At 44.2% G+C, this 24,523-nt stretch overlaps 1 protein-coding gene across 1 annotated transcript in view; it reads left to right on the top strand.

The window, feature by feature from the left end:
* The window catches only part of LOC119173795 (ankyrin repeat domain containing protein 6 diego), a 168,018-nt gene extending 149,658 nt beyond the window's left edge, over positions 1-18,360 (top strand). Inside the window, exons 7-11 of the mRNA XM_037424579.2 lie at positions 8,735-8,833; positions 10,557-10,655; positions 12,708-12,929; positions 14,198-14,386; positions 15,084-18,360. Of these exons, the coding sequence (XP_037280476.2) occupies positions 8,735-8,833; positions 10,557-10,655; positions 12,708-12,929; positions 14,198-14,386; positions 15,084-16,457 (1,983 nt within the window). The 3' untranslated portion in view covers positions 16,458-18,360. The remainder of the gene's footprint in view (positions 1-8,734; positions 8,834-10,556; positions 10,656-12,707; positions 12,930-14,197; positions 14,387-15,083) is intronic.
* Positions 18,361-24,523: the final 6,163 nt, after the last annotated feature.

Genomic DNA, 24,523 nt, shown 5'->3' with positions numbered 1-24,523 from the left:
CGATTGTCTGGGTACGCGTTGGCCTGTTATTGTTCAATGTCACCTGCTGTTGCCCTTTCTTCACTGAATTACACAATCGAAAGTTATGACAACCGTAAGCTAAGTGCAACCATCACGAGCAAAACATTACTTCTATTCGACCTCACTCTATACTAGGAGTTGTTGAGATTACTCATGCCTATACAACAAACCAAGTTTGTAGCATGGTCTGGCGTATTTCCCTGCTATACGCCTCAGAGGGCGTAAAATAGGTCGTCGCCATCCACAACCATAACCTGCCACTCAAGTCTACATTGAAAGGTTACATACAACCTGTCCAGTTACATCCGAATGACAATTTAATCCGGATGGCAACCCTGATGGCAGTTCGATCCGGATCCGGATGGCAGTTCAATGTCACACAGCGTCTTCGTCGCCTGGTATACCATCTCTATTGCATAGCTTCTGGGAGGCGTCAAGAAAGCTGGAACATCAGCGGGTGTCAAACCCAGAGTCTCATTTTCTCAGCAGTGGAACTCCGCGGCAGACACAGTGGTGGTAAACATAAATATGAATCTGCCCAAGTTGCTAAGCGATATATCTGAAACGACTAAAGCTGCAAAGCAAGCAGTGAGCTTGCTGGAAGATCATTTTGTAAGTCAGATCAGGCAGAGAGTTCAGCAGTGTTAGTGTCACCGTTAATATCGAAAAAATCGTACAAATTAAAAGGCACCCGCAGAAACCTAATTTATGAAAGGCATCAAAGCAGCAACTGATCACCTTTCGAGGGTATCTATACAAGAATAAGAAAGAAAGAGGTTTGGAGTGCGCACGAACTGATCCAATCGTCTAATCGCACTGAATTAACTTTCGATTGCGCGAATGCCAAAGCGCACGAGAAAGTCACTTGACGAGTTGCCTCACCTGGTGCTATAAGCGTAGCACGTGATGTTCAAGACAGCTCGACGCGCAATCTTCCAAGCGAAGAAATGTGTTTTTATTCTGTCTATATCAGTGCCGAGATAGATTCGGAATTTATTCGCATTGCCTCGAGCACCCAATACCAAAAGTCATGTAGGATTTAAAATCAGGCAATAAGTCCATACGATAACCTGTCTGATGCAGTGCAGTGTAGTACGAAACTGCGCTACAGGATAGATGCTGTAACCTCTAATTCACACGCGTGTAACTACATCATAGAAAACTAGGACACTTACATACCTTGCCACGTTCCTTAAAAAGTTTATTATTGTCATTGAGACAAAGAAGCGAGCGTAAAGGGTTTAATTACACCCTGTTCCTCATCTAAACCTACGTGGATGACAAAAAAAAAACAGTGGCAACTTATCCCGAAAAAGGCATCTTATTGGGTGACGACGGCGTTTACATTCGTAACGCTGCTCATTTTAACGCCGCCGTGGTCAATGCGTCGCTCCATTGTTGCGTATACACTCTTGAGAAAATTTATGGCCAACAAAAAAAAAATAAGAATGGGAGCATCGATATTGCATTACACGCAGCGCACCGAACGTGTCCCTCTTAATTATACTCACCCAATGATCGGTGTCCTCTGGACGTTATTCGTTCGCTCCCCGATCATACCAGTACCGGTAATTATTGCTACAGAAATCACCCGCAGTGGACTTCTTATGCATTGCAATAGAGAGAGAGAGAGAGAGAGAGAGAGAGAGAGAGAGAGAATTACTTTAATGGGAATCTGGAGAGGTTTGCCTGGTTTTTCACCTGACAGGCTACTCCGGTTGCCGGGTGATGACAGTGTTAAATACAATGATAAACACACAACACATACACGCATAACAGTAACATAACACATAAGGTCACTCACACGCACTGCGCAATTAACAACGTTTCGTTCAAGCCTGCGGCCCGTAAGAACGTCAGTAGCACTTTTGTAAAGTCCAACGCACCGGAGGTGTTCTGCCATGGGCCTAGAATATATTTGGACTCCTAATTTTGCATTGCAATATACGAAGCAGCCTTCTGTGCGATGCTTTTCAAGGTGTTGTCTCTACAGTGGGTGATAGATACAAAGCCGAACGATGCGGCTGTGTAGGTAGCACGTAGAGCGGCCCGAAACGGCGCGGCGGCGTCGCGAGGACCCTGCAGTACGACAACGGGAGGCCGAAGTGACACGGCAGTGTGGACTCAGCTTCGCCCCACTCTCCATCATTCACCGCGTGCGCATGCTGTCATTTTTAAAGATGATAGGTTTTCTTGGGGTACGTCGACGCAAAAGTATTGGTCTGTCTATACATTTATCTGTTTGTTTGTCGTAACGATACCCCAAACGGCCCCAAACGATACTCCAAACGGTCAACCCCATCCGTACCGCCCACTAATTTTGCTCAAGTTTCAGCGTTCATACTTGTGCGATTGTAAATTAAAAACCAATTATTGCACATATCTGAGGCACCATATTTTGTATGCGTGTCTTTATACTGGGGAAGGCATGCATAAATAATTCTTAGTACCGTAGCGTTTATCACGCTGCGCTCACAATGCAACATAGTGCTAAAAAAACAAACGAATGTTTCCGACGCTTTAAGAGCAAACCTCATAAGCGCGAAAATGCACGCGACAGCGACGAGTGATGCTATGAGCGACGAAACGGGGCGTTCGCGCGACGTGTCGCGTGCTCGTTTTCGCGCGATCGCTTGGTTCTCCAGATTTGGAAACCGTCGCTCATCGCCCGGAAGTGCTGGACTCTAGCAGCCAATAGCGAAATACCGGAAAAGACGAAGACTACATAGTTGTTTTGCTTCGCCGATGCGCCACGGATCCACTGCACGTGACCCTGCCCGAGTCATGTGTGCGCAACAAGAAATAACGCAATGTTTACGCATGTGCATATAAAAAAGGGCTGCAAGGCATTCATAAACACTTTCCGTTTCATTACACAACAATATATCTTATTTTTTATTTGCATACCGCTCGCTACGCGGTTTTCTTGGTGCGAGTAGACGGCTTCATGCCAGCAACAGTGTAATTTGCTCGCCGAAGCCGTCGTGTGAATGAGGTTTGCCTGCGCTAGCGACTGATCGCGCGAAGACGATCTACTACGTCACGTCGCTCGTCGCTGTCGCGTGCATTTTCGCGCTTATGAGGTTTAGCCCTCACTAAGACAACATGGTGGTGGCACCTGCCCGCCACTTTGCGTTCTAGATGTTATCACTTCCGCGACAGGCGCGCTCGCCTTCCTTCGTTTTCGAAGATAACTACCAGATAGCGCTCGTATCTAACGTGCCTCGATGTGCTCGTTCGCATTCCTTGCACGGATCGAGGATCTCTAACGCAGCGCCTCCAGAGTACAATTTACCGATGTTCTCACGCAGACCATCAAATAAATTTTGTTTTTTTCTTTTTTAGACTCACTGTTAGAATTTGTGAGTGAAAAAAAATATGCCTTGATTTTAGGTGGTGACCTCAACATCAACATGTTAGCTGAGAGCAGTGTTAAATTAGAACTTGAATCAATGTTAAGCTCGCATTATTGTCAAAATGTTATAACGGCTCCTACGCGAATCACTTCACAGTCATCAACACTCTTAGATCTTTTTATAACAAACTTTGATACTTCCCTTGTTACGGCTGGCACTTTGATTCACAATATTAGTGACCACATGCCTATATTTATGTTTGTTAACCAACTCAATAACGTACCCAAACAAGTGCGTGCAGAATTTTCCTATAGACTTATAAATCCTGAAACACTAACCCTCTTTAGAGAGCGCTTAGGCAGAACCGACTGGAGCAATGTGTTCGCAGCGAGTGCTGCCAATTTGGCATACGATTTATTTATGAACAAGTTCACCGAAATATACCTTCAATGTTTTCCCCTAAAGTCATTTAAAACATTTAAAAAAAGTCGGAAACCTTGGGTAAATAAAGAATGCCTTAAGCTTATAAGAAAGCGGGACCAATTGTTCAAGGCATTTATTGTGAGTAAGTCCCCTGAAGCCCTCAAAGCATTTAAAAAGCACCGAAACTTTGTCACCAAACGCCTTCGTGATGAAAAGAAACTATATTATTCGAACCTGTTTAACTCAACGCAAGGGCGTACAGAAAACGTTTGGAAGGCAATTAACAGTACGCTTAATAATCCACCGGAGGAATTAACCAAAATTGTGAAAGATGGTACAGAAATTCAAGGGCCTGATTTAGCTGATGCATTTAACGACTTCTTTTTGTCAGTTGGCGGCCCTACAACCAGTAGTACTTCTTTAAAATATATGAATATTCGAAATAACCAAACAATATTTCTAGAGCCAATTTCAGAGAGTGAATTAGTAGCGACATTTTTGACACTCAGTAATAGCAAAGCCACTGACGCGGACAATATTCAGATGAAACCTGTTAAGTATGTTATTGACATACTAGCACCCTGTCTTGCCTACATTTTTAACATATGTTTGTCCACAGGACATTTCCCGCGAAACATGCAGATAGCAAAAGTGACAGTTATCTATAAAAAGGGTCCCAGAAATGATATGTCCAACTACCGCCCTATATCGATTCTACCTGTATTCTCTAAGGGTCTGGAAAAAATAATTTTGAAACGTTTGAACTCTTTTACTGACAAGTTCAACTTGATTACTTCAGCGCAGTATGGCTTCCGGAAAAATAAATCTACTGAGCTCGCGCTACTGGCACAAAAAGAATACATTCTAGAGAATTTTGAATCCCGAAATATGGTACTCGGTCTTTTTCTTGATTTCTCAAAAGCCTTTGACCTCATTAATCATAAAATTCTCCTACAAAAGTTGGACCATTACGGTATAAGAGGCGTTGCACACAAATTAATCACTTCATACTTGCAACACCGAACTCAATTCGTCGTAATTCAAGGCAAACATTCCGCAACAAAATCCATTAAAACAGGCGTCCCGCAGGGAAGCATTTTGGGACCGTTTCTCTTTATACTTTACGTTAATGAGATAGTTCGTATTGATGAATCTGCCCATTACATTATATATGCTGACGACACAAGTTTGTTTTTTTCAAGCAGATGTAGCAGCGATCTAGGTAGCCGAGCGAATAACGCACTGTCTAAAATTAACACATGGGCCCAAGAAAACTCTCTAAAACTAAACATAAAAAAAACAAAAGCTGTTTTATTTCACCCCCGCCACACACAAGTTCAGTTTCCCATCATTTCGTTAAATAATTTAGAAATTGAAGTCGTCAAAAGTTTTAAATCATTAGGCGTGTATTTTTCACAAAACATGACATGGGATGATCACGTGAACCATATTATTACTAAACTATCTCGTATAATCGGCGTCATGCGCCGTCATTGCTACTATTTTCCTGTTTCTGTAAACATGCTCATATATAACTCGTTGTTTTCTTCATTATTGAATTATGCCTTTCTTGTATGGTCCACAACGACAACTGTAAACGTTTGCAAACTTACCATCTTGCAAAAGAAAGCTTTGCGTCTTGCCTCTAAATTACCACATCGCAGCCACACAGCAGAATTGTTTAAAAAACACTACATCATTCAGGTTGCATCAATATATGATTATAAACTAAGCCGTTTATATAAGTTCGGTTTATTGAAAAATAATGATACGATTGCTAGAATAGCCAGGTTAGAGAAAAATTTTCCTGCTTATAATGTACGTCAACCTGAAGTGTGGCACATATCAAAATGTAGAACGAAATACGGAAATCAAATGTTAAAGTTTCAACTGCCTACACTTCTAAACCGCATAATTAGGGAACATAACATTGATATATCTAGCATATCACCAAAAAAATTGCGATTAGTGTTTATATAATAATGTGATCTAGCGACTACCTCGGTGATCTTTCATTGTAATCTTTCATTGTTTCTTTTTTTAGTGCACATTGTGAAACACTTTTATTTCGGTTGTCCTTAGCCGCACGTCTTTCTGTGCTACCCTGTGTACTAGGGGGTCAGGGCTTCTCAAGCTGTTCTCACAGCTTTTACCTGCCCTCCTCGTAACATGTATTTTGTTGTTGCGGAATAAATTTCAATTTCAATTTTCAATTTCAATAAACGTTTTGCTTTCTCTCACTCTCTTTGCTACATCTTTTATCTATCATCTTTTATTGCCCTTGCAAAGAGTGTAAAATACACCAAGCACAGCGTACAGAAAATTTAGAAATCAGCAGCGCAACTGGCTGTGTTCTACACAGGCAGAATCCCACTTGCCAAGAGTACCCAGTCGACCTTTTCAACCACGATAATCTGCAGAGAAGTGCAAAGACCGACGCTGTAGTGATATCTGACATAGTCATACTGCAAGATAGGTACTCGTGCTGTAATCCAAGCATGAATGGAAGCTTGTAGGTAACGTGAGGTATGTAACTGCGAACGGCAAAGGTGTCCGCAGCCACGCACTTAGTTTTTGTAGTCAAGTGTGACACCGCCTGTACTTCGTTTGTTTAGATTAAGTGGGTGACGACTTAGAGTACTAGGTACCCTACTATGGGAGAGCATAAAGTCGTCGCGTGGGCCTCACACTTCATGAGCCCTTGTTGTATAAAATTACACCGTGAACGAGCTCGCGACGAGTTGATTTATGAGGTTCATCGCATATTGCTTCACAACAGCGGTCAAATATTGCACGCATGAGAGGACGCATTTTTGCGAAAATGCTGTCTATGTATCGCATTTGCTAGGAATCACATCTGCCTGAAATTTTCGTCGGGGGGATGGGATGAACAACAAGAGAGAAGGCAGGGAGGTTAACCAGGCACATGCCCGGTTTGCTACCCTACGCTGGGGGATGGAGAAGGCGGCATAAAGATGAGAGAGAGGAGAAAAATAATATAAAGAGAGAGAGAAAAAAAGAGGATTGTCAGTCAATCGGCTGTCGCGTATGCAGCGGAGGTACTACACAAAAGTTAAAGGTTGTCAGGTAGGCCTTTAGTCCTCAAAAAATACAAGACAGCTTTGACTACTTTCTGAGCCGACGAAAGGTGAGGACGGTGTTCCAGTAGCATCTGCATAGAGAGTAGCCGATCGTTCAATTTTCGTTGGAGTGCCAAACAATCACATGTACTGATCTGGCTGTGAAACTAAAAATATGGAAAACAATACGGTGGAAACTACATAAACTCATGTTGTTCGAATATACATCCATGAGTTTGAGCCATGCCTCGCATCATACTGAAAGAATGTAAAGCCGAAACCATCGCAAGGACTTCAGACAGGCAAGCATTTTGTTGCCGTGAACTTCTGCAGATGGCAACAAGCCGTGCTTGTTCTCCACCTGTATAGAGAGGCGTATCGACTGGCTTTCATACTAAGCGAAAGTTCTTTCCAATGTCATTGCTAGCGAATCGGAAAATAAAAACTCGACGTCCCCGAATAAAGTGTGTCTTCGGTTTAGAAACTGTTGTCACAATCATTGAAAAAAACTTGTCGCGACAAGCGAATGTTTCATGCAAAAACCAGTGACACAATTGTAAATCTCTATGACTTAATTCGACTGTAATATCATCTGGTGTCGTGGAAGTAACGTAGTAATTATAACGGTCTCACGCTTTTCTTTCTGAAGGTTTCAGGCAATTTCCTTTGCGGGACGGCTTCGTGCTTTCCCATAGTAGAGTACTAAGTACTCTAAATCGTTCACCACTTTTTATAAAATTACGTCCTTCTACATTACAGTAGTTTTTTGTCGATGCGGCCTCATCAATTATAAGCCCATAGTAAAGTACCAGGTACTCTTTATCCACTTTTGGGGGCGAAGCTCCTTAAGCCGTGGGTCTTGCATCCGCGATGCATGCAGTGTCGTCGTAGTAGTAGGTAGCCACCTACAGTAGGCCCGCACTAGAGGAGCGGCACGCGCGCACCCTTTTCAATTGAGGAAAGAAGCCCGCGCACGTTAATCATATATAAAAAATAGTTGTTTATGAATAAATAACCTACAGAGACGAGTAATGGTAATTTAATGTCCAATAAAACTTGCCTTTAGTTTGATGCTTACTAAACAAATCTAGTATCAGAAGGACGCACTTTGAGCGCTATCCTTGGGTCCTTGTCGGGGTATGCATTCCTTAGCAGCAGGCTTTATTCCGGGTTTATGACTAAGAGAGAGTGTTGTGTAGGAGGCAGTATAAATTGGTATCCACGGAACGATCTTTCGCTCTCCCATAGTAAAGTACCAAGTACTCTAAATCGTTAAGAACTTTTTTCTACACACACAGAGTGGCTTTCACAGAGCAATATTCGTTGGGAATATGCATGGCCGACTACGCTCTTTGTGACACCAGCGGTGCCGAGGAGACCTCCCAGCATAACGTCTGCGACTGTCCTCGCTACGCTGTGCACAGGCGATCCCTCTCAATCACTCTATAGCACTGTAGCTATAAGAAAACCTCGTTGAATCAGCAAAAAAGAAGCAAAATAAGGAGAGAAAGCAAGGAAAAAAAATGAACCCTATAATGCATAAAGTACATTGTCATAAATCAACCGTTACCGCATGCCGTTTTCAATTATTTCTCGGGAACATGCAACGATTATGCCACAACGTCAAGCAATGAGTATATAGTGTGCTATATATAGTGTGCTATATATAGTGTTCACGCGTATGCCAAGGCCTGCCGCGCCTAGGGCTTGATGAAAAAAATGTAATCTGTAGGGCACTTCTAGTCACTTCTGACCACCCCATCGGAATGATTCAACGCTTCCGGCCTAAAAAAGAAACGATTTAGGGTGGAACAGCATTTTATCTTGTTCTCTGTTTTATTTTTAATTTTCCAGTACGGCGACACCCCGCTGCACACGGCCTCCCGCTACGGTCACGCCGGAGTGCTTCGAATACTCATCAGCGCGTTCTGCAACGCCAGCGAAGTCAACAAGGTGATACACCTGGCCACCGTGCCCTCATTTTTATTTGTACCTCACATGCCATCCCATACGTAATTGTCGTCGTGCAAACAAAGGCTTCACTTTGTAATTACACCGCCTTTTTGCCTTTCCTGTCCCTCATTTGCTCGTGAAAGCGGTCGACCGAATCGAACGCTCAGCAGTGCAGAAAGATGCGATGCTTCATGCACTTTGTAAATGTAGCCTACTCTTATTGTTTCGACACACTTGCCGACTCTATTACACCAGTTTCAAAGCTGAACATGCCGACGAAAGTTAAAAGAACGAGCAACGTATGCTTCTTTAAGAAGGGACTAAATCTGTTCACCAGTGAAACTTAAGTTATACGGTGGTAACAAAAAAAAAAAAAACAGTCAGCGTCGTTGTAGAAAAGAAACAGAGCCTGTATTCTCAAAAAAAAAAAATCCATTGTCAAAATGTTTCGTAAGACAATGTTTCAGCCAACCAAAATGCTTGAAACATCATTAGCGAATCTGGATGACAAATGGGAAACACAAAAAAGCTTCCGGTTTGCTATCCTGAACAAGGTGAATGGAGAAGGGATATGGAATAATGAGAGAAAGGGAGGGGAAGGCAATGAATTCACTTATCATTGCGGAACTGTACGTTGTAATGCATCTAAAAAGCAGCAAAAACATTGGATGTGAGATAACGCGCACGTTCATTCAGGCTTTATGGGGCACACTGCTTACAAAAGCATTGTCACTTACTCGTATAGCCGTTGCACTGGTAAACACTTTATCACATACCAGAGATTGTGGTTATAAGAGGGAAAATAATAGAAAAGTAAGCCCCGTAACTGTCTGCATCAACGTGCGATACCTCAACGGTAGCTCACAAGAAATGGGAATGAAGAGGGATTCAAAGAATAGGAATAAAGGTATATATATGTATATATATACATATAAAGGTGTATATATTAAAAAAGATATATATATATAAATATATATATATATATATATATATATATATATATATATATATATATATATATATATATATATATATATATATATATATATATATATATATATATATATATATATATATATATATATATATATATATATATATATATATATATATATATGCGCTAGGACAGCGAGCGACGACGACATATGAGAGATAGGAAAGATGGAAACACGGTCACACGAGTCCGAGGACGGGGCACCACTGGCGAGAGCTCTTGTCGGCGGCAGGAGATGGCGTAGGGCTAGTCCAGTCGGCCTGAGCTGCGCTGACGTCGGAGATTGCGAGGGCACAACCGGTCAGCACGGAACCACCAGTAAAACGAGTAAACAACTTTACTACTGTATTCCGGAGGTTCAGGTGCTCGACTTCTGACCCGCAGGTTGCGAGATCGAATCTCGGCCGTGGTGCCGCATTTTCGATGGAGACGAGGATGCCCCAGGCCCGTGTACTTAGATTTAGGTGCGCGCTAAAGAACTCAAAGAGGGCGAAATTTCTGGAGCCCTCCGCTACGGCGTCTCTCACAATCATGTTGTGGTTTTGGAAGGTTAAACACCACCGATTATTATTATTATTATCAACTTCATTAATGTCACAGCTCTTACCAGCACAAGGAACTTAAGAGAACGAGAATGTTGCAGTTACGAAAGTTTCAGTCGTATTTTAAAGATTGTACTAAATGTCTGAAGCTTTGTAATCCCGCCGCCTCTTGTGTTTGTGCTTCTAGAATGGAGACAGTGGCCTACACATCACAGCAGCAATGGGTCGTCGAAAATTGACAAGGATACTCCTGGAGGCCGGGTGTGACCCAACAATTGTCAACAAGGTAAGCTATATAAGTTATCAACGTCATTCCATTCCATGGTGAATTTGCACAGAATAGTTTTTTTTATTCATGCACGTATGGATCTAGTCCCGGAGTAGTTAGGTTTTGCAACAATGAAAGCCAAATTTCGGCATTTGTTCCTAGATACAGGAACTAGAAGTTGCGTCCTACCGAAACAAAAATCCTTCAAGTAATATGCTTTGATGAAACTAAGTTACCATGCAATGGCATGGCGCTGCTTTTATTCTGAAACATTATATTTCATTCCAGCAGAAAGATCTGTCATCCTGCAATATTAAAGCTCCTGAGAAAACAGCAACAAAAGGACAATAGCTCTTACACTAACTTATCTTACGTATTAACAGTTATACTACCTGTTGCACACATGTTTAAGATTTGCTCATAGCAGCTGCAGCAATGTTTTCGAACAATTAATGTTCTCAATATTGCGAAAGGGACAGTATGCAGCGTAGTTTTGTACTGGCCCAAACTGTACACCCCTTCAGATTTATTTATAATTGTGTTGCACATGTCCCAATTAATGCACGTTTATATGATAGTTTGTATATTTTACTTTGTGATAGAGTAGGTTCTTGTTTACCAAATTCAGCTCCGAAAACTGCCTTTTTTTAGGCTGAGCAATAAATTGTTCATGCAACCCTACATTCCTCTCCATGAAATGTTCTCCTTTAACGATGAGCCCGATGGCGAGACATGATATGGGAAGAAAAATGATAACGGGATAAAAAGGGAGCAGTGTAACTCTGGGAAATAGAAAGGTCGATGACCAAACAGAGCCGGCGTCTCGAACACACGGCTCGCGCCTTCACCGCGAATAAAATATTTCTGCCTGTGCTATGAATGGCATTTCCCTAGTCTACTCGTCCATTGTTACTAATAACGCTTTGTTTGGGTAAGCTACAGCGACCAGTATTATTTTCCCCGTGAGATACACTTTAAGGCTACCACGTGTGAAAACATAACTTAATAAGTTCCTGCATTTCACAGTTGGCGTCCTAGAGATAAGTATGGACGCGTTGTTCTTCGCATCCCGACGCCAAATTTCTTCAGAAATGATCCATATATGAGGTTTAGGATGTTACCTTTCGTATGGCAGCTTAAGGTATCGTTTATTCACCGCCACCCTCTTGCTCCATCACGGTACTGGCCCTTTGCGGAACCAAATTTCATGACCGGGGCCCGCCAGCTGCTGTGAGTTCAGGATCCCCCATTTAGAGTATCGGAGTGAATACAAAAAGATGGGTCACACAGCCGATGGCCATGAGGCATCAGGTGGAGCGATGAATTCAAGAAACTTTGAGGTATAAAATAGAACTGTGCCCGACAGCTTAGACTGCAGATCATTGAGAGAGGCCTTCGTCTTGAAGTAGACTGTAATATCGGATTATGATTATGATGATGATGATGATAGCGGCGCCTGTTCCCACCATTCTTCACGGGAGATGCTTACACAACACGGCGAATAAGTCACCTATCCTACTGCTATAAATGTTGTCTTCTTTATTATTGAATGTATAAAGAGAGGGGTTAGTGCCAATGTTTGGCACTGGCTACTCCTCCTGTCTTGTATAATAGTGGTCGTCGCAAAGTAAACAACAAACACAAGAATATGCCGCATGTAGTAGAACGCTCGTACACTCAGTATCAGTTACCCAATACAAAAATGTGTCCACTCACCAAAAAAGTTCAGAAAACACAAGTATTCACGCAAATGAATTCTCCACGCGTAACATACAGTGTCGCTATAAGATGATGTCCCAGCCCCAATAAGTCACGTGTGAAATACCTCTTAAGTGGCACATTATAACTGTAGCAGTCATTTTTTTTCACAAATTTTCGGCCAGACAGAAAATTGCAAGAATGATGTAGCTAAATATACCGATTGATGATAATGCTTCATGTCAGATCTAATACATCTGTCAAAGTTTTGATTTATCCATAAATTCCATTCGAGCGTCTCCTTCACTGTTACTGGTCATCAACGTTCGTGCGGTTATCACATGTAAATTTCGCGACGTCCTCGTCTTGCAGCAAGGGGAGACAGCGCTGGACATCGCTCGGCGCAAGGAGTTCAACGAGGTGGCCGACCTGATCGAGCATCCGCCGCCGCAAGTCATCCAGCTGGACTCGTCCTCCTCGCCGCTCGAAAGGCCGGTAGAAGGAGGCAAGAAACGAGAGAAGGAGAGTGGCACCTCGCAGGGCAGCAGGGACAGCTCGCACAACAAGGGCCGCACCAAGGAAAAGCACAAGAAGGTGAGAGAACACTCGTAGAAACCGCAGTGCGTCCAGGGAAAGAGAAGTCTGGTTGATATCTAAGGCTCAGTATGGCCAATACCCAAAAGTGATACCTAAGGCGGAGCGCTCATATCTAGCTTATACACTAAATAAATGTAAGAATGGGGGTGCACCCCTCTTTCGATTCAACTATGTCCCCAGCTACACTTCAGAATACCTCGGCGCTTTCATAAAAAAACAGTGAATTTCCGCCTAAAAAAAAGGTCAGCAATACCAGTGGCAATACACTCTAATTCTAGTTGAAGTTAGCAAGCAATATACGTGGTCTATGAAAAGCGCTCGAATACTAAGAAGCTCGGGAAAATTTTTGAGAGTTGTTTGTATACGCTTAAAACTAATTGCAAAAGCGTTTTCTTCAACTTTTCTCCCACAAAAAGTTGGGCACAATGACGTGAAATATATTCAGGATATCTCATTTAGAGTGAGCGGCATTAAAGTGTGCCCTTGCGTAAGCACAAGGGCACGCTTCATTCACTCCTAATCCTCACAAAAGGGAGCGTTTTGCTTATTCATTTTCTGCTCCCACTACAACCACTTGTTCAGTAATCCCCAGTGTTTCCATTCAAGCGCACCAGCGAGGTGTAGTACCTATCCAGGAAAATAACTGTTCAAAACTTGAAAGGGACACCACAAAGAAGACATACGAACAGATTGAGCGCGAACTATCGCCTGTTTTATTGACCGCAGATCGTCATTTGAACTGACCTTCCTAACAAAACTGCGCAGTTGTCAAAATGGTTGATTGGGCGAGTTGGTGATACATGACTAATTATGAAATGGAAGCGCACAACGTAGAAGCAGACGGAAAGACAGGGACAAGCGCTAGTCCCTGTCTTTCCGTCTGCTTCTACGTTGTGCGCTTCCATTTCATAATTAGTTGCGCAGTTGTGTTGTGTTCGGAAGGTTTGTTTAAGTAACGATCTGTGGTCAATAAAAGAATTGGTAGCTTACGCTCCATCTGCTGATGTGTCTTCTTTGTGGCGTCCGCTTCAAATATTTTCCTGCCCAGAATGATTCAATGAGCCCCTCGAGACGTCCTTGTGTGGTAGCTAATTTTACAGCAAGTTGGGCTTCACTGGCGAGCACAAAATATAGTTAATATTTGAAGATACATAATTCGGCTGTAATCTTTAATGCTGCTCACGCGTTTATTACTCGTGCTAATTTCATTTGAAGCGTCCACCTAGAGCGAGTACTTGTACTTAATTGGTCCTTTCGTTTTTCAGAGCAAGCACGGCCACAAGGTTCACTTCGACGACGAGAAGAAGGACAAGAAAGGAAAGCTCAGTCCGTACGGCTGTCACCAGACGCCAAATCTGAGCTCCTTTCCGGCCCCCAAGCTAGAGACGCTGCCCGCGGAACCCTTGAGCAAAGGAGAACAGTATTTCCTCGATCTAGCAGGAAACATACGCAAGGTATGACAGCGCCGTTTTTCACCTGGACAGGAACGAGCCGCTTCTAGATGTCACAAAAGAAATCAAATTTTATGTCTGGCCAATTTAAAGATAATTTTAAATGCTCTCGTTTTAATACTGTGTCAAATAATAAATTCATGATTGCATTCTATTATTAATTTCCTGATGAGCAACATATCATTCGCTTTTCATGGCAAGCCTATACCATGTTCCACGTTGACATATTTACGCTTAAGCGACATTACGTCGGTGATGAATCGGTTCTCCGGAAGTCTTCAACGAGTGACGGTAGTTTCAATAAAGGATGGCGTTATCATTAATTCGATAGTAGACTGAACGCTAGTTGTGTAAGAAAGACAGAAATGAGATGTGAAAGACAGCAGTCTTAACTGCAAGAAAAACGTTTGGTTGTTATACAGCAGTAGAATAGAATGAAGGAAAAAGAAGTGTAAGTGGTTTTTTCCTTGTTATACACTCCATCGAATGCCAATTTGCAGTCTCATAAATGATGTCAGTTTGATTTCATACGAGTATAAGGATAGTTTAATGTGGTAAGCTATATCCACAGTGATCATTTCAATGACTACCATCGTTAAAAAAAGCCTCATTATAACGACGCAATCGTTTGATTTAAGAGTTCAACATTATGGCTTGCATCTTCAGTAAACTCCCGATTTGTTTTTCTGAACCTGCGCAGGGACCTGTCGGGAAAGGCTACACGTGCTACTGTGCTCCCTTCTTCCACAACGTGGAGAAGAAGCTGGAGGCCGACAAGCAGGAACTCATTGACCACATAGACCACGCGCACGAAGACCTGAACGCCAAGATTGCGCACCTGGAGCGCAAGACGCGCAACCAGCTGTTCAACCTGAACCAATCGGTGCGAGAGAAACTAGCTGCTGAAAAGACAGAGTGCCAAGAGCGGGTGGAGCGTGCCGCGCTTCGCGAGCGCCTCGAACGAGAGCGGAGACAGGAGACTCAGCACGCCGAGCTCCGCAGCGAGCTGCAGAGCTACGTGCGGGAACGCGTCGCGCAGGTTGACTACCGCTGCAGTCCTTTGGGCCAGAGTTCGGACTCCAAAAACAGGTTCAGCGAAGTGCCACCCCATTGGTCCAGACGGACCAGGCTGAAAGGCTTTTACGGCAACGGAGTCGCCAGGGCGAAGTCGGAGGAAGTCCTGCGAGACCTCAACGGCGCAGATGGCATCGACGAAGAGGAGGAACTGGCAGCCGTGACCAATGACCGAGTCGCGAACGGGCGCCTGCCTCAGGTGCCTCCACCATCGGGACTCCTTGGCAACGAAGTAGGTCTGCCACCGCCTCCTGCGCACCTTGCGAATCGGTTGGTGTGCGGCAGCAGGCCAGACTTTGAGAAACTCGGCGCGAAGCCCAAGTACCCGCTGTGGGACATCAACGGAGGAGAAAGAACGAGCCCGTCGACGCTGTTAGTTCACCATCAACAACCGTCGCCAACCGCGGAAAGTCGAGGCGACCGCGGGGTCTGCAGGAGTCCCGCGGACCAGGCGTCGTCTCCGGGTGCGGTCAGGCATTTCAAGAGCCACGGGGACCTCACGGTGACCTACAAGAAAGAAGACTTTCAGGACGAAGAGAAGGAGAAGGAAGAGGTCAGCAGCCCGAACCACTCGCCATCGCCGCCCGTCACGACCAACGGAACGTGCCGAGAGGGCCTGCGGCCGTCGCCCTCACCCGCTGGCAACGGTGACTTGTCGACAGCTCAGGCTGCGACAACGTCGACAACGACGACGACACCGCCGCCGACGCACCCGAAACCCGCCAAGCCGCCGTTGATGCCGCGACCTACGCACCCTCCCCCTTACTCGAGCCACGTGCATCGCTTTACGGCGCCACCGAGCAGTCAAGCGAGGCCCCTGCGAGTGTCGTACGGGCCATCGCCCAGCGAACTGGCGGCGGCCGACGCTCTTTCGGGCTACTACAACGGTGGCGCCGCATACGCGAACGCCAACGGGGGTGCGGTCGAGGACCAGCTATGCAAACTGAACGAGGGCCTCTCGTTGGACCCCGAGAGCGGATGTCCCTCCAGTGAAGTGTGAAAACGTGTACCGCCCTCATCCTTCTCTCTAATGAAAAACAAACATTTGCCGTGCAGTGAGAGTGTCACACGCCCAACGATGCAAGGAAAGGAACAGAAGTTTCTGTGTTGTTTGTTCGTGCCGTCGCTATCTTTATTTTTCGCCGAGCGAAGTGCTGAACCAAAACTGGACGAGCCCGCCGCTCGATGTGCGACTGTACACCGCGATGCCATCGTTGAATTGATCATGTCATGTGGAGAAGTGTATGCAGAAATGTTCTGCATGCGCGTCAGTGGAAGTTTGCTTTTTTTTTTAATCTGTCTCGTCAGATATACTTTAAATGATATGTGTTCACTCTAGCAATGACTGTTTATTGAACAGTGCAGAGATACATCGTCGCACTTTCGCACTAATAACTTCGGGCCACAAGTGTTCCACATGGTTCGACATGGTTCACCTATGCAGTGAAACATTCATCTGCCACAAAATGAAGGTGTGCCAGAGCGAAAGTATACTGTACAGTAAGAGTTAACATCAGAGTGAATGGTAAAACAGCATCCAATGCTATCTAATCGGGATTCTTGATTCTTCAAAGTTTTTCTCACTGTCACTCTTCAGCAAACTATGAATGAATTATCGACTTATGCGCTCAAAGGATCACGAAGAGATGCCACTAAGTATGACCACGCACAGAATACTTGTACTAAGGAACATATGATGCCTAAATAACTGTAATGCTAATGTTTTAACTTCAGCGTCACAATGTACATTTCCATTGCATAAACCATACACCAGCTACGGACTTCACGCGCTAAGCTGCGGATGCCGGGTATGACATCGAAAAATTTTAACTACAACACACATAGCCATACTTCTTCACGTCAATAAATGAAACTCAAGTTAGCCTATACATTGCATAACTCTACGTAAACTGCTTGTAATTAAAAAAAAACAGTGAACAAGAAGTGTGTATAAACATAAATAATTGATCTTCTACAAAACGAGTGTCGCTTCCTCAGATCCAAGAAGAAAGACATTGTTGCAGAATTTTGAGTTTCAATTAACTTCAACTGGGATCCATTTGTGAACCACACTCATTGTCCAGAGAAGGAGTGATTGAGTGCGTGAGCACAGTCTTGATCGAAACCGCATGAGTGGCACCTTGACTTCAAGTCCTTCTATATGCGAGTCAGCTCTTCCAGAGAGAAAAGCTGAAACTTCGCATGCCGAGGAAGAGAAAGAGAAGACAACTTCGGCGGAGTCCTGGAAAGGGACATCGCTTTGAAGTAGTCAGGGCAGCTCGTGCGTTTTTTCATTGAGACCACCCGTTTTAATGTCACACAGTTTTCAAAGCTTTCTCGATATCAATGTACGAGCTTCTTTCCGTTATCCATCGTTGAAATCGAGGAAACTTGCTTCAATATCGAGATAGCTGCTATTTATATGCCGCTCACGTCACTGAAATATTTATTATTGTTTACAAAGGACGACTTGGCTTATTGGAATGGGTCTCACAGAGCTCATTCCCCGAATACACACTCACAAACGTTTCAATGCACGTATTCCATAATGCCGGAACATGTTAATCAAATTTCACGTAGCCTGCGTAGTATGAGGAAATATACTTTATTAAAACTTGTTGTTAGGCAAGTTGGTGCATGTTACAAAAAAATTAGACGACGCAAACCACCAGTGAAAGGAAAGAACGCTCTTTCATTTCGCCGATTATTCGGTGGTGCTTTGCGTCATATCATTTTGTTGTAGTATGAGGAGACCGAGAAAGCTGCGATAACAGTCTGTGCTCCTCGATTCATCTGTGCAAATGAACTGTCGCACAAAGAAACGCATATGTTCATATAAAAGATGTGTACAGTTCCTTTTATGAAGCATCTAATAAAAAGCCATAACATTCTTACGCGTATAAGCACTTGCGTTTGTGTGTGCATGTCTGTATGTTTGCGTGAGACATTAGTCTACGAATGAAGGAATATAATTTATCTTCAGGAAATGGAGAGCAAAGTTCACTTTTGCTTGCAGTTTGAAGACCTTCTTCAGAGCCACTAGAAATCAGCTGGTTTCTATCATCTGTACTTATTACTTTCAATGTCCCTTGTGAACTGTTCTGTCAAGTTATGTTTGAACAACAGGAACTTGAGCAAAGAGAGCTGGAGTGTTTCGCCAAAAATTTCGGAGCTACAAAAATCGAGAGGAAAAGCTGAATAATTATGCCGCACGAACAAGGGCGCCTGATGCAATCTACTGGCAAAAAATTAAAAAAAAACAATGATGCAGTTTTAACTTAGTGGCGAACCGCCCTATTACTTTTTATATCTTGCTTCAAGTTTAGCAGGGTACCACACTACTATATCTAGCGAAATGTTTGCTGCGCTTTTTGCAGACAATTGGCCTCAGAGACAGACTTTAGTGTCTTATACTCTTTAATGTTGCCTTTTCTCTGTCGCTTTTTTTGTAATTTTTCTCGCTCTCTCTTCGCAGCATTTCTTTTTATCATCTTTTATTCCGCTCACCTCTTTCCCCAGCACAGGGAAGCAAGACGGTCTAAGAACTGGCTAACCTTCCTGTCCTTCCGTTTAAACTTTCCTCCTCCTCCTTCCTCCTCAGGGACATACTTGTGACGCAAGGTATTCGTGCGATCGGTGCCTTTCTCTGTTTTTCTTGATACCTATAGCTGGTGTAATTCTGAGAAACGCGGTAGCTCGTAACGTGCTGCTTCAAAATGCGGCAGTTTAACGTTGCTCATAGTCCTAGACATACGGCGCCCCGTGTACCCCAGTGCTCAATGTCAAACTTGAACGCTATAGGGTTGGCAACAATGACCCTCGTATTCAGAAACGCTCCTTGACTTGACTTTCCACCACCTTCAATGCAGCAAAAACACGTTTGAAATGTGCTGCATTGAAGACGGTGGTAAGTAAAGTTCAAAACAAGAGGCGTTTCTGAATACGGGGTTGAGTCTTCCTGGTGTAAAGAAGGAAAAAGAAAAACTGATTCTCACTAGCTCATGTAAGAACCTCATTGTTCTCAAATTACCCGTCCCGTGTCCAACTCTCGACCCACATTCTTCAATGGCAGATGGCGTGCATTACAGGCCAATGACTGGGTCCCCTCCGCAAACAGCGCGCTCTTCGACGCATGAGACGGTAATTCCAATCCTGGAGTTAGCATCGCCTAAGGTGCCGGAGTGCACGTGCATCTCAGCGAGCTGCGACGAAATTGGAAGTGCTACTCGTGACGACGTTACGGCGCTGAAAAGGAAGATAAAAGGAAACATAACGAAAAACAAACAAAGCAGACTGGGTATAGAATGAGCGCAAGACGAAACAGTGGTGCACTGAGCAGCGACGGTGTCTGCCACAACAGCAGCAGCATGAGGGATACCTATTGTATCGAGGCCATTAAGCCGATGTAGCGGTTACAGCGTCCTCAGTGTTCAGCATGCTCCCAGCTCTGCGGCCTTTCTTTCGCCGAGTAACGACTTAAGGGAGGCAAGAAGAAAACTTGAAAGCGAAAGCGAGGTCGGACAAAGCAAGTCGTATACATGCGCTGAAACGTGCCCCAAAAAGAGTGGTAGAAAAATAGCACTTTTTTTTCATCTACCGGCCTGAATAAATAGATGTAACTGAGGTGATTCTTCGTGGTGTCGGCGTACCCAAGAATTTGAAAGATGTTGAGCGGTGTAAGAGGTGTGTTTCACCCTTTGTCATTATGAATAGTGATGGCTCTCTCAAAGTTTAGTGGTATCGTAGATTAAGGGCCAATACTGGTCACTTGTCACATAGACAAAGCAAGCTCCGACTCATGACAGAAAGTGGAGTTGGTAAGTATCCAAATAGTTCGTAACACGCCGAAAAAAAATGTGCTCAAGGTTTGGTGAATGAATGAATTGTCGGTATATTTTCACAACTTATCTGCATTATGTTGTGGCGTAGATAGAATGCAATCGGTGAAAAAAGGCGTTCACTTATACCGGCGTTTCGACAAGGTGGATCCATCATTGCGAACTTCGTTTCCGCCTTTAGGAATGAACTAATCGAAACATTTGTCTCACCAGCATTGCTCATTCATCCACACTTTTATGCTCACACCCTATTTTTGCAACGTGACGTATAGAGGAATATGGGTTAATCGCGCCCATCATACGAACCTATACAACATCTGTCTTAAGTTTCTGCACGTGTGCGTATGCACGCAGCTGGTCTCTCAAGCTCTAGGAGTCACAGATTACACGACTCCACAGTGAACGTGCTTGCATCATCTATTGATGCGCAGATCCTAGACCTCGCTATACTCAACTAAGGTCTGATAAGAGCTGCGTTTTCTCAGTGGAGCGTAAAAAAGAAACAGCAAAGTAATCGGAGCCATAGCCGAGTGGTGCTGGAAACAGGCTAACTATATGTATGGCACGGGCCAGTACAGCAGAGTTATGGCGCCATTTAGCAAAGTCGCTGGCCTGCTTCGCTTCTATAAATGCCCAGAACACGCCTCGAACCAGCTGGTGGTCCTTGCGTGCGTGCATAGATGTCTCCGTCCGTGCTCCAGATATCGCTGAGCGCAATTTATGGGCAGGGTGCGTTAGGCATGGTACCGAGAAATTTCATTACTTGAACGAATTGCGAATAGCGGGTGAGGAAAGATTGCTGAGAGGTAGGTAGATAGATTATGAGCGCCAGCAGGGCGGTAAAAGCAAGTGCGTTCAGGCTGCATATGCGACATGCGTGAGGCACAGGGGCGGACCTCCTGCAAGACAGGATTTCCCACGTCCCCGTATTCTGTATAAACGGAGTCACGGCGGTTCGCTAAAACACAGAAACAAACGAAGACAAACACTAAATTTGGGAATTTGGGCGTAAGAAGACTCGCCTGTGTGCGTAATATACTATGCAGACGTGAAGACAACAGCTCCAGTTCTTTGAACACGAGAACGAGAGGAGAGACAGAGTAAGAAATGTGAAACAAATGTGTCGCATAAATGCGCACACTGTTCTCTGAAAGGCTAGGAACTTCACGCGATTGGAAAAAGCTTTGAATCCATCAGAAAAAAATATCGCTGCTTTTGCAGTCATAAAACAAAACAAAAAACTGCGAAAAAAATTGAAATGAAGCGTACATGAAGGTAAAAACAAGAATAAGCACTGCCTTTCAACTGAGATTTTGATCGGAAAAGACACAAATATGTGCCTTTGTGGTAGGCTCGTCACCAAAAAGATTTTTTTTTTTCGGAGTGAAGGGTGGGCACTTGTTGAAGGCCTTGGCATATGTTCACTATTTATGTGCGGCAGAACACTCCCCGCCACTGAATCATCCTAATTTGAAGGAGAAGGGGGGGGGGGGTAGCCTAGAGGCACCTCTTCTTACTTTGGGCCTGTTTTGTGACTTATGTTTGACGCGCTCTGGCATTGGTTAAAATGGTGTAATTTTTCGCAACAGGGAATTCGTTCTATCCTAACACCTGGCGTATCTTCAGCGAAGGCTCCAAGCATGTGTCTGAGATAGTATATAAAACAGGAGTTTTTTGAATTTGGTCACTCTTGCTTTAACTGTGATCAAACCATAATTAAATTGAGCGCATACAAATGACCAATCGTGATTTGACGAAACAATTTTTTGTTCTTATAGACACGAATATAGAAGGAGCTGTTTGCATTAAAAGACAGCTCCCGGTGTATACATCACATCATGGCTTCACATGAGAAACATGAAGATGTGCCACAGCATATCCCAACGGGGAAAAAAGCAGGAGGAGGAGGCACATGAGGATGAAACATTGTTGTAAACATCCGGTGGACTTGGTGGTGCGGGTGCCACATCGAGTCCGCCAGGAGCGTGAGCTTGTTCTTTTCTGGCTCACACCTCGAGCCATATAGCATGAGCTGCGCGAGAGACGAGCTGCGCGAGGCAAGTAAAACGACGATGACGGTATATGGTAATGATGATGACGCTACAAGTGAAATTGTTGCACTGACATTTTCATCGTTTAGTCCATTACCTACCTAGGTTAAAAAACACTAGATAATAAAAATTTTCGGAGCCTTCCACTACTGCATCCCACACGATCATATCGTTGTCTCAGGATGTGGACGTTTCCATGCAGTGCAGGGTAGCAAACCAGACACTAGTCTGGTTCCCTCACTGCCTGTCCTCTTCTTCCTTTCTATCTTCACGGACGTAAACCCCACAGGTTATTATGCATGAACTACTTATTTTATGTACTTTTGATAGTAAACTATAGTTTCTATCAGCTTTCTGGGGAAAAGTATTGAACTTACAGTCACAAATGTGTAATCCCTGCATGTCACGAATAAACGAGCAAGCAAACTAAATAAAAATAAGCGAATAAATAAATATATAAATAAATAAATAAATAAACTGCTTTCAGTACGATACCTAATATATCAACCTTTATTCAGTTTGCGATGAATACAGTTCTGTTATGAATTTGCTCTGTCGCGATGGTAGCGGTGGCGAAGAGCGGCAAGCCGTCGAGCGGACTTCGATGAAGCCTTAGCCCGAAGGTGAAACAGGGAGGCAATCCGTTTGGAAAACAGCAACAAAAGTAGCGTTTACTGTAGCAGGTTGTCGTTTACAGAGCCGGCCAGCACGACAACGTCGGCTGGGGCAAAATCCTCTAACATGGGGCCGGCTCGGCCTTAAATAGCGTCTTTGGTCCATTCTCTCAGACCAGTTCTCGGGCTCGGAGGGGGAGACGTAGCCATACCCGGAACTGCAAAGTGGTCCGGCGGAGGAAACGACGTTATCCCCGGACTGCACGGTTCTCCTGCACAGAAGGCGGCGCTGGGAGGGGGAGGGAGACAGTTCGTCGAAACAGGGCTAGATCTTGTGAGACGTGCTCCTGAACGAGGAACATGTCTGTGGCACAACAGCACCCCCGCCGCCAGACAATGCATCCGGAGTTTTGAGCCATCAGCGCGGCTCGGAAGGAGGGATGCTGGTTGACCATCGGTAGCCGTTCCGCTCTCTCCGCCCGTTGAGACTTCCATAGGCCTGCAGAGATTCACTGGAACGATGGAGTCGAACACAAAGGCGAACCACTCCGGCCAAAGCAAGCACCCTCCAAATGCTGATCAAATCGCCAGACCAGCAGGAACCAAATGTTTCCTCGAGATTACGCTGGGCTAACAATTAGCATCACGAGCAACGAATCTCGGGAGGAATACACAGTGCTGACACTCCTTTAGCTAAGTGTCAGTACATGACACCGCTAAACCAAACAGAATTTTTTTGTTTGCAAGCGATTCTCAATTGTGATTTAGGCAGAGTCTGGACGATCGAAGCTGCTGAGTTTAACTCAATTTGGCCCCGTAACTACAATTTAGAATACCAAGCAATTATGAATCACGCACATTGGCGTCACTTGCAAGCGTCAGACTGTTAAACATAACAAATTTCGTCATCCTACAAGCAATCATTCAATGCGTGCCACCAACGATCATCACGAAAAGAGTAAGCACGCTTGAAAAAACTAAGAAAATAAGACTGAAAATCAAACTTGCGTGGGTTATACAAAACAAAGTGAAAAGTTGACCTACATTTACGTGCATACTTAAACGTAATGCAAAACCCAGAAGGTACTTTAAACAAGAGTTTTTACACAGCCTTCTCTGTTAAAATAAAACACATTAACTGTTCCCTTTGAAATATTATGCAAACAAAATAATCAAACAAACATATCAATGCCTGCTTCTCCAATTGAAAGGAAAGGAAAACTTGCAAAATTTTAGATGCACTCATAGCTCATAGGAGGGCGACCAAATTAGATAAGGTTATTCTCAAAATTTAAATACAAAAAATACACTTCGTTTTAGCAAGGCGGCACTCTCTCAGGCGAACTCTGGGGAGTCGCGCACTCCACAGCTTTCGAGGATTGAGGTCTGGACAAAAGGACGACAAATCGACCTGTTCGCCGAACTCAGTAGCAGCGACTTTTGACCCGCAGCCGCTGAACTCGAAGAAAGGGGCATCTGCACTGCCTCGTTTACGCCGCCCGTTCGATCAGTGACCCTTTCGCCACGGTGGGGAAAAGTCGCTTGTGTTACCGCTCAAGCGCT

Source organism: Rhipicephalus microplus, chromosome 5 (assembly GCF_043290135.1).
Source record: "Rhipicephalus microplus isolate Deutch F79 chromosome 5, USDA_Rmic, whole genome shotgun sequence".
Lineage (NCBI taxonomy): Eukaryota > Metazoa > Arthropoda > Arachnida > Ixodida > Ixodidae > Rhipicephalus > Rhipicephalus microplus.
The sequence above is the reverse complement of the archived record's forward strand: the minus strand, read 5'-3'. Positions and strand labels throughout refer to the sequence as shown.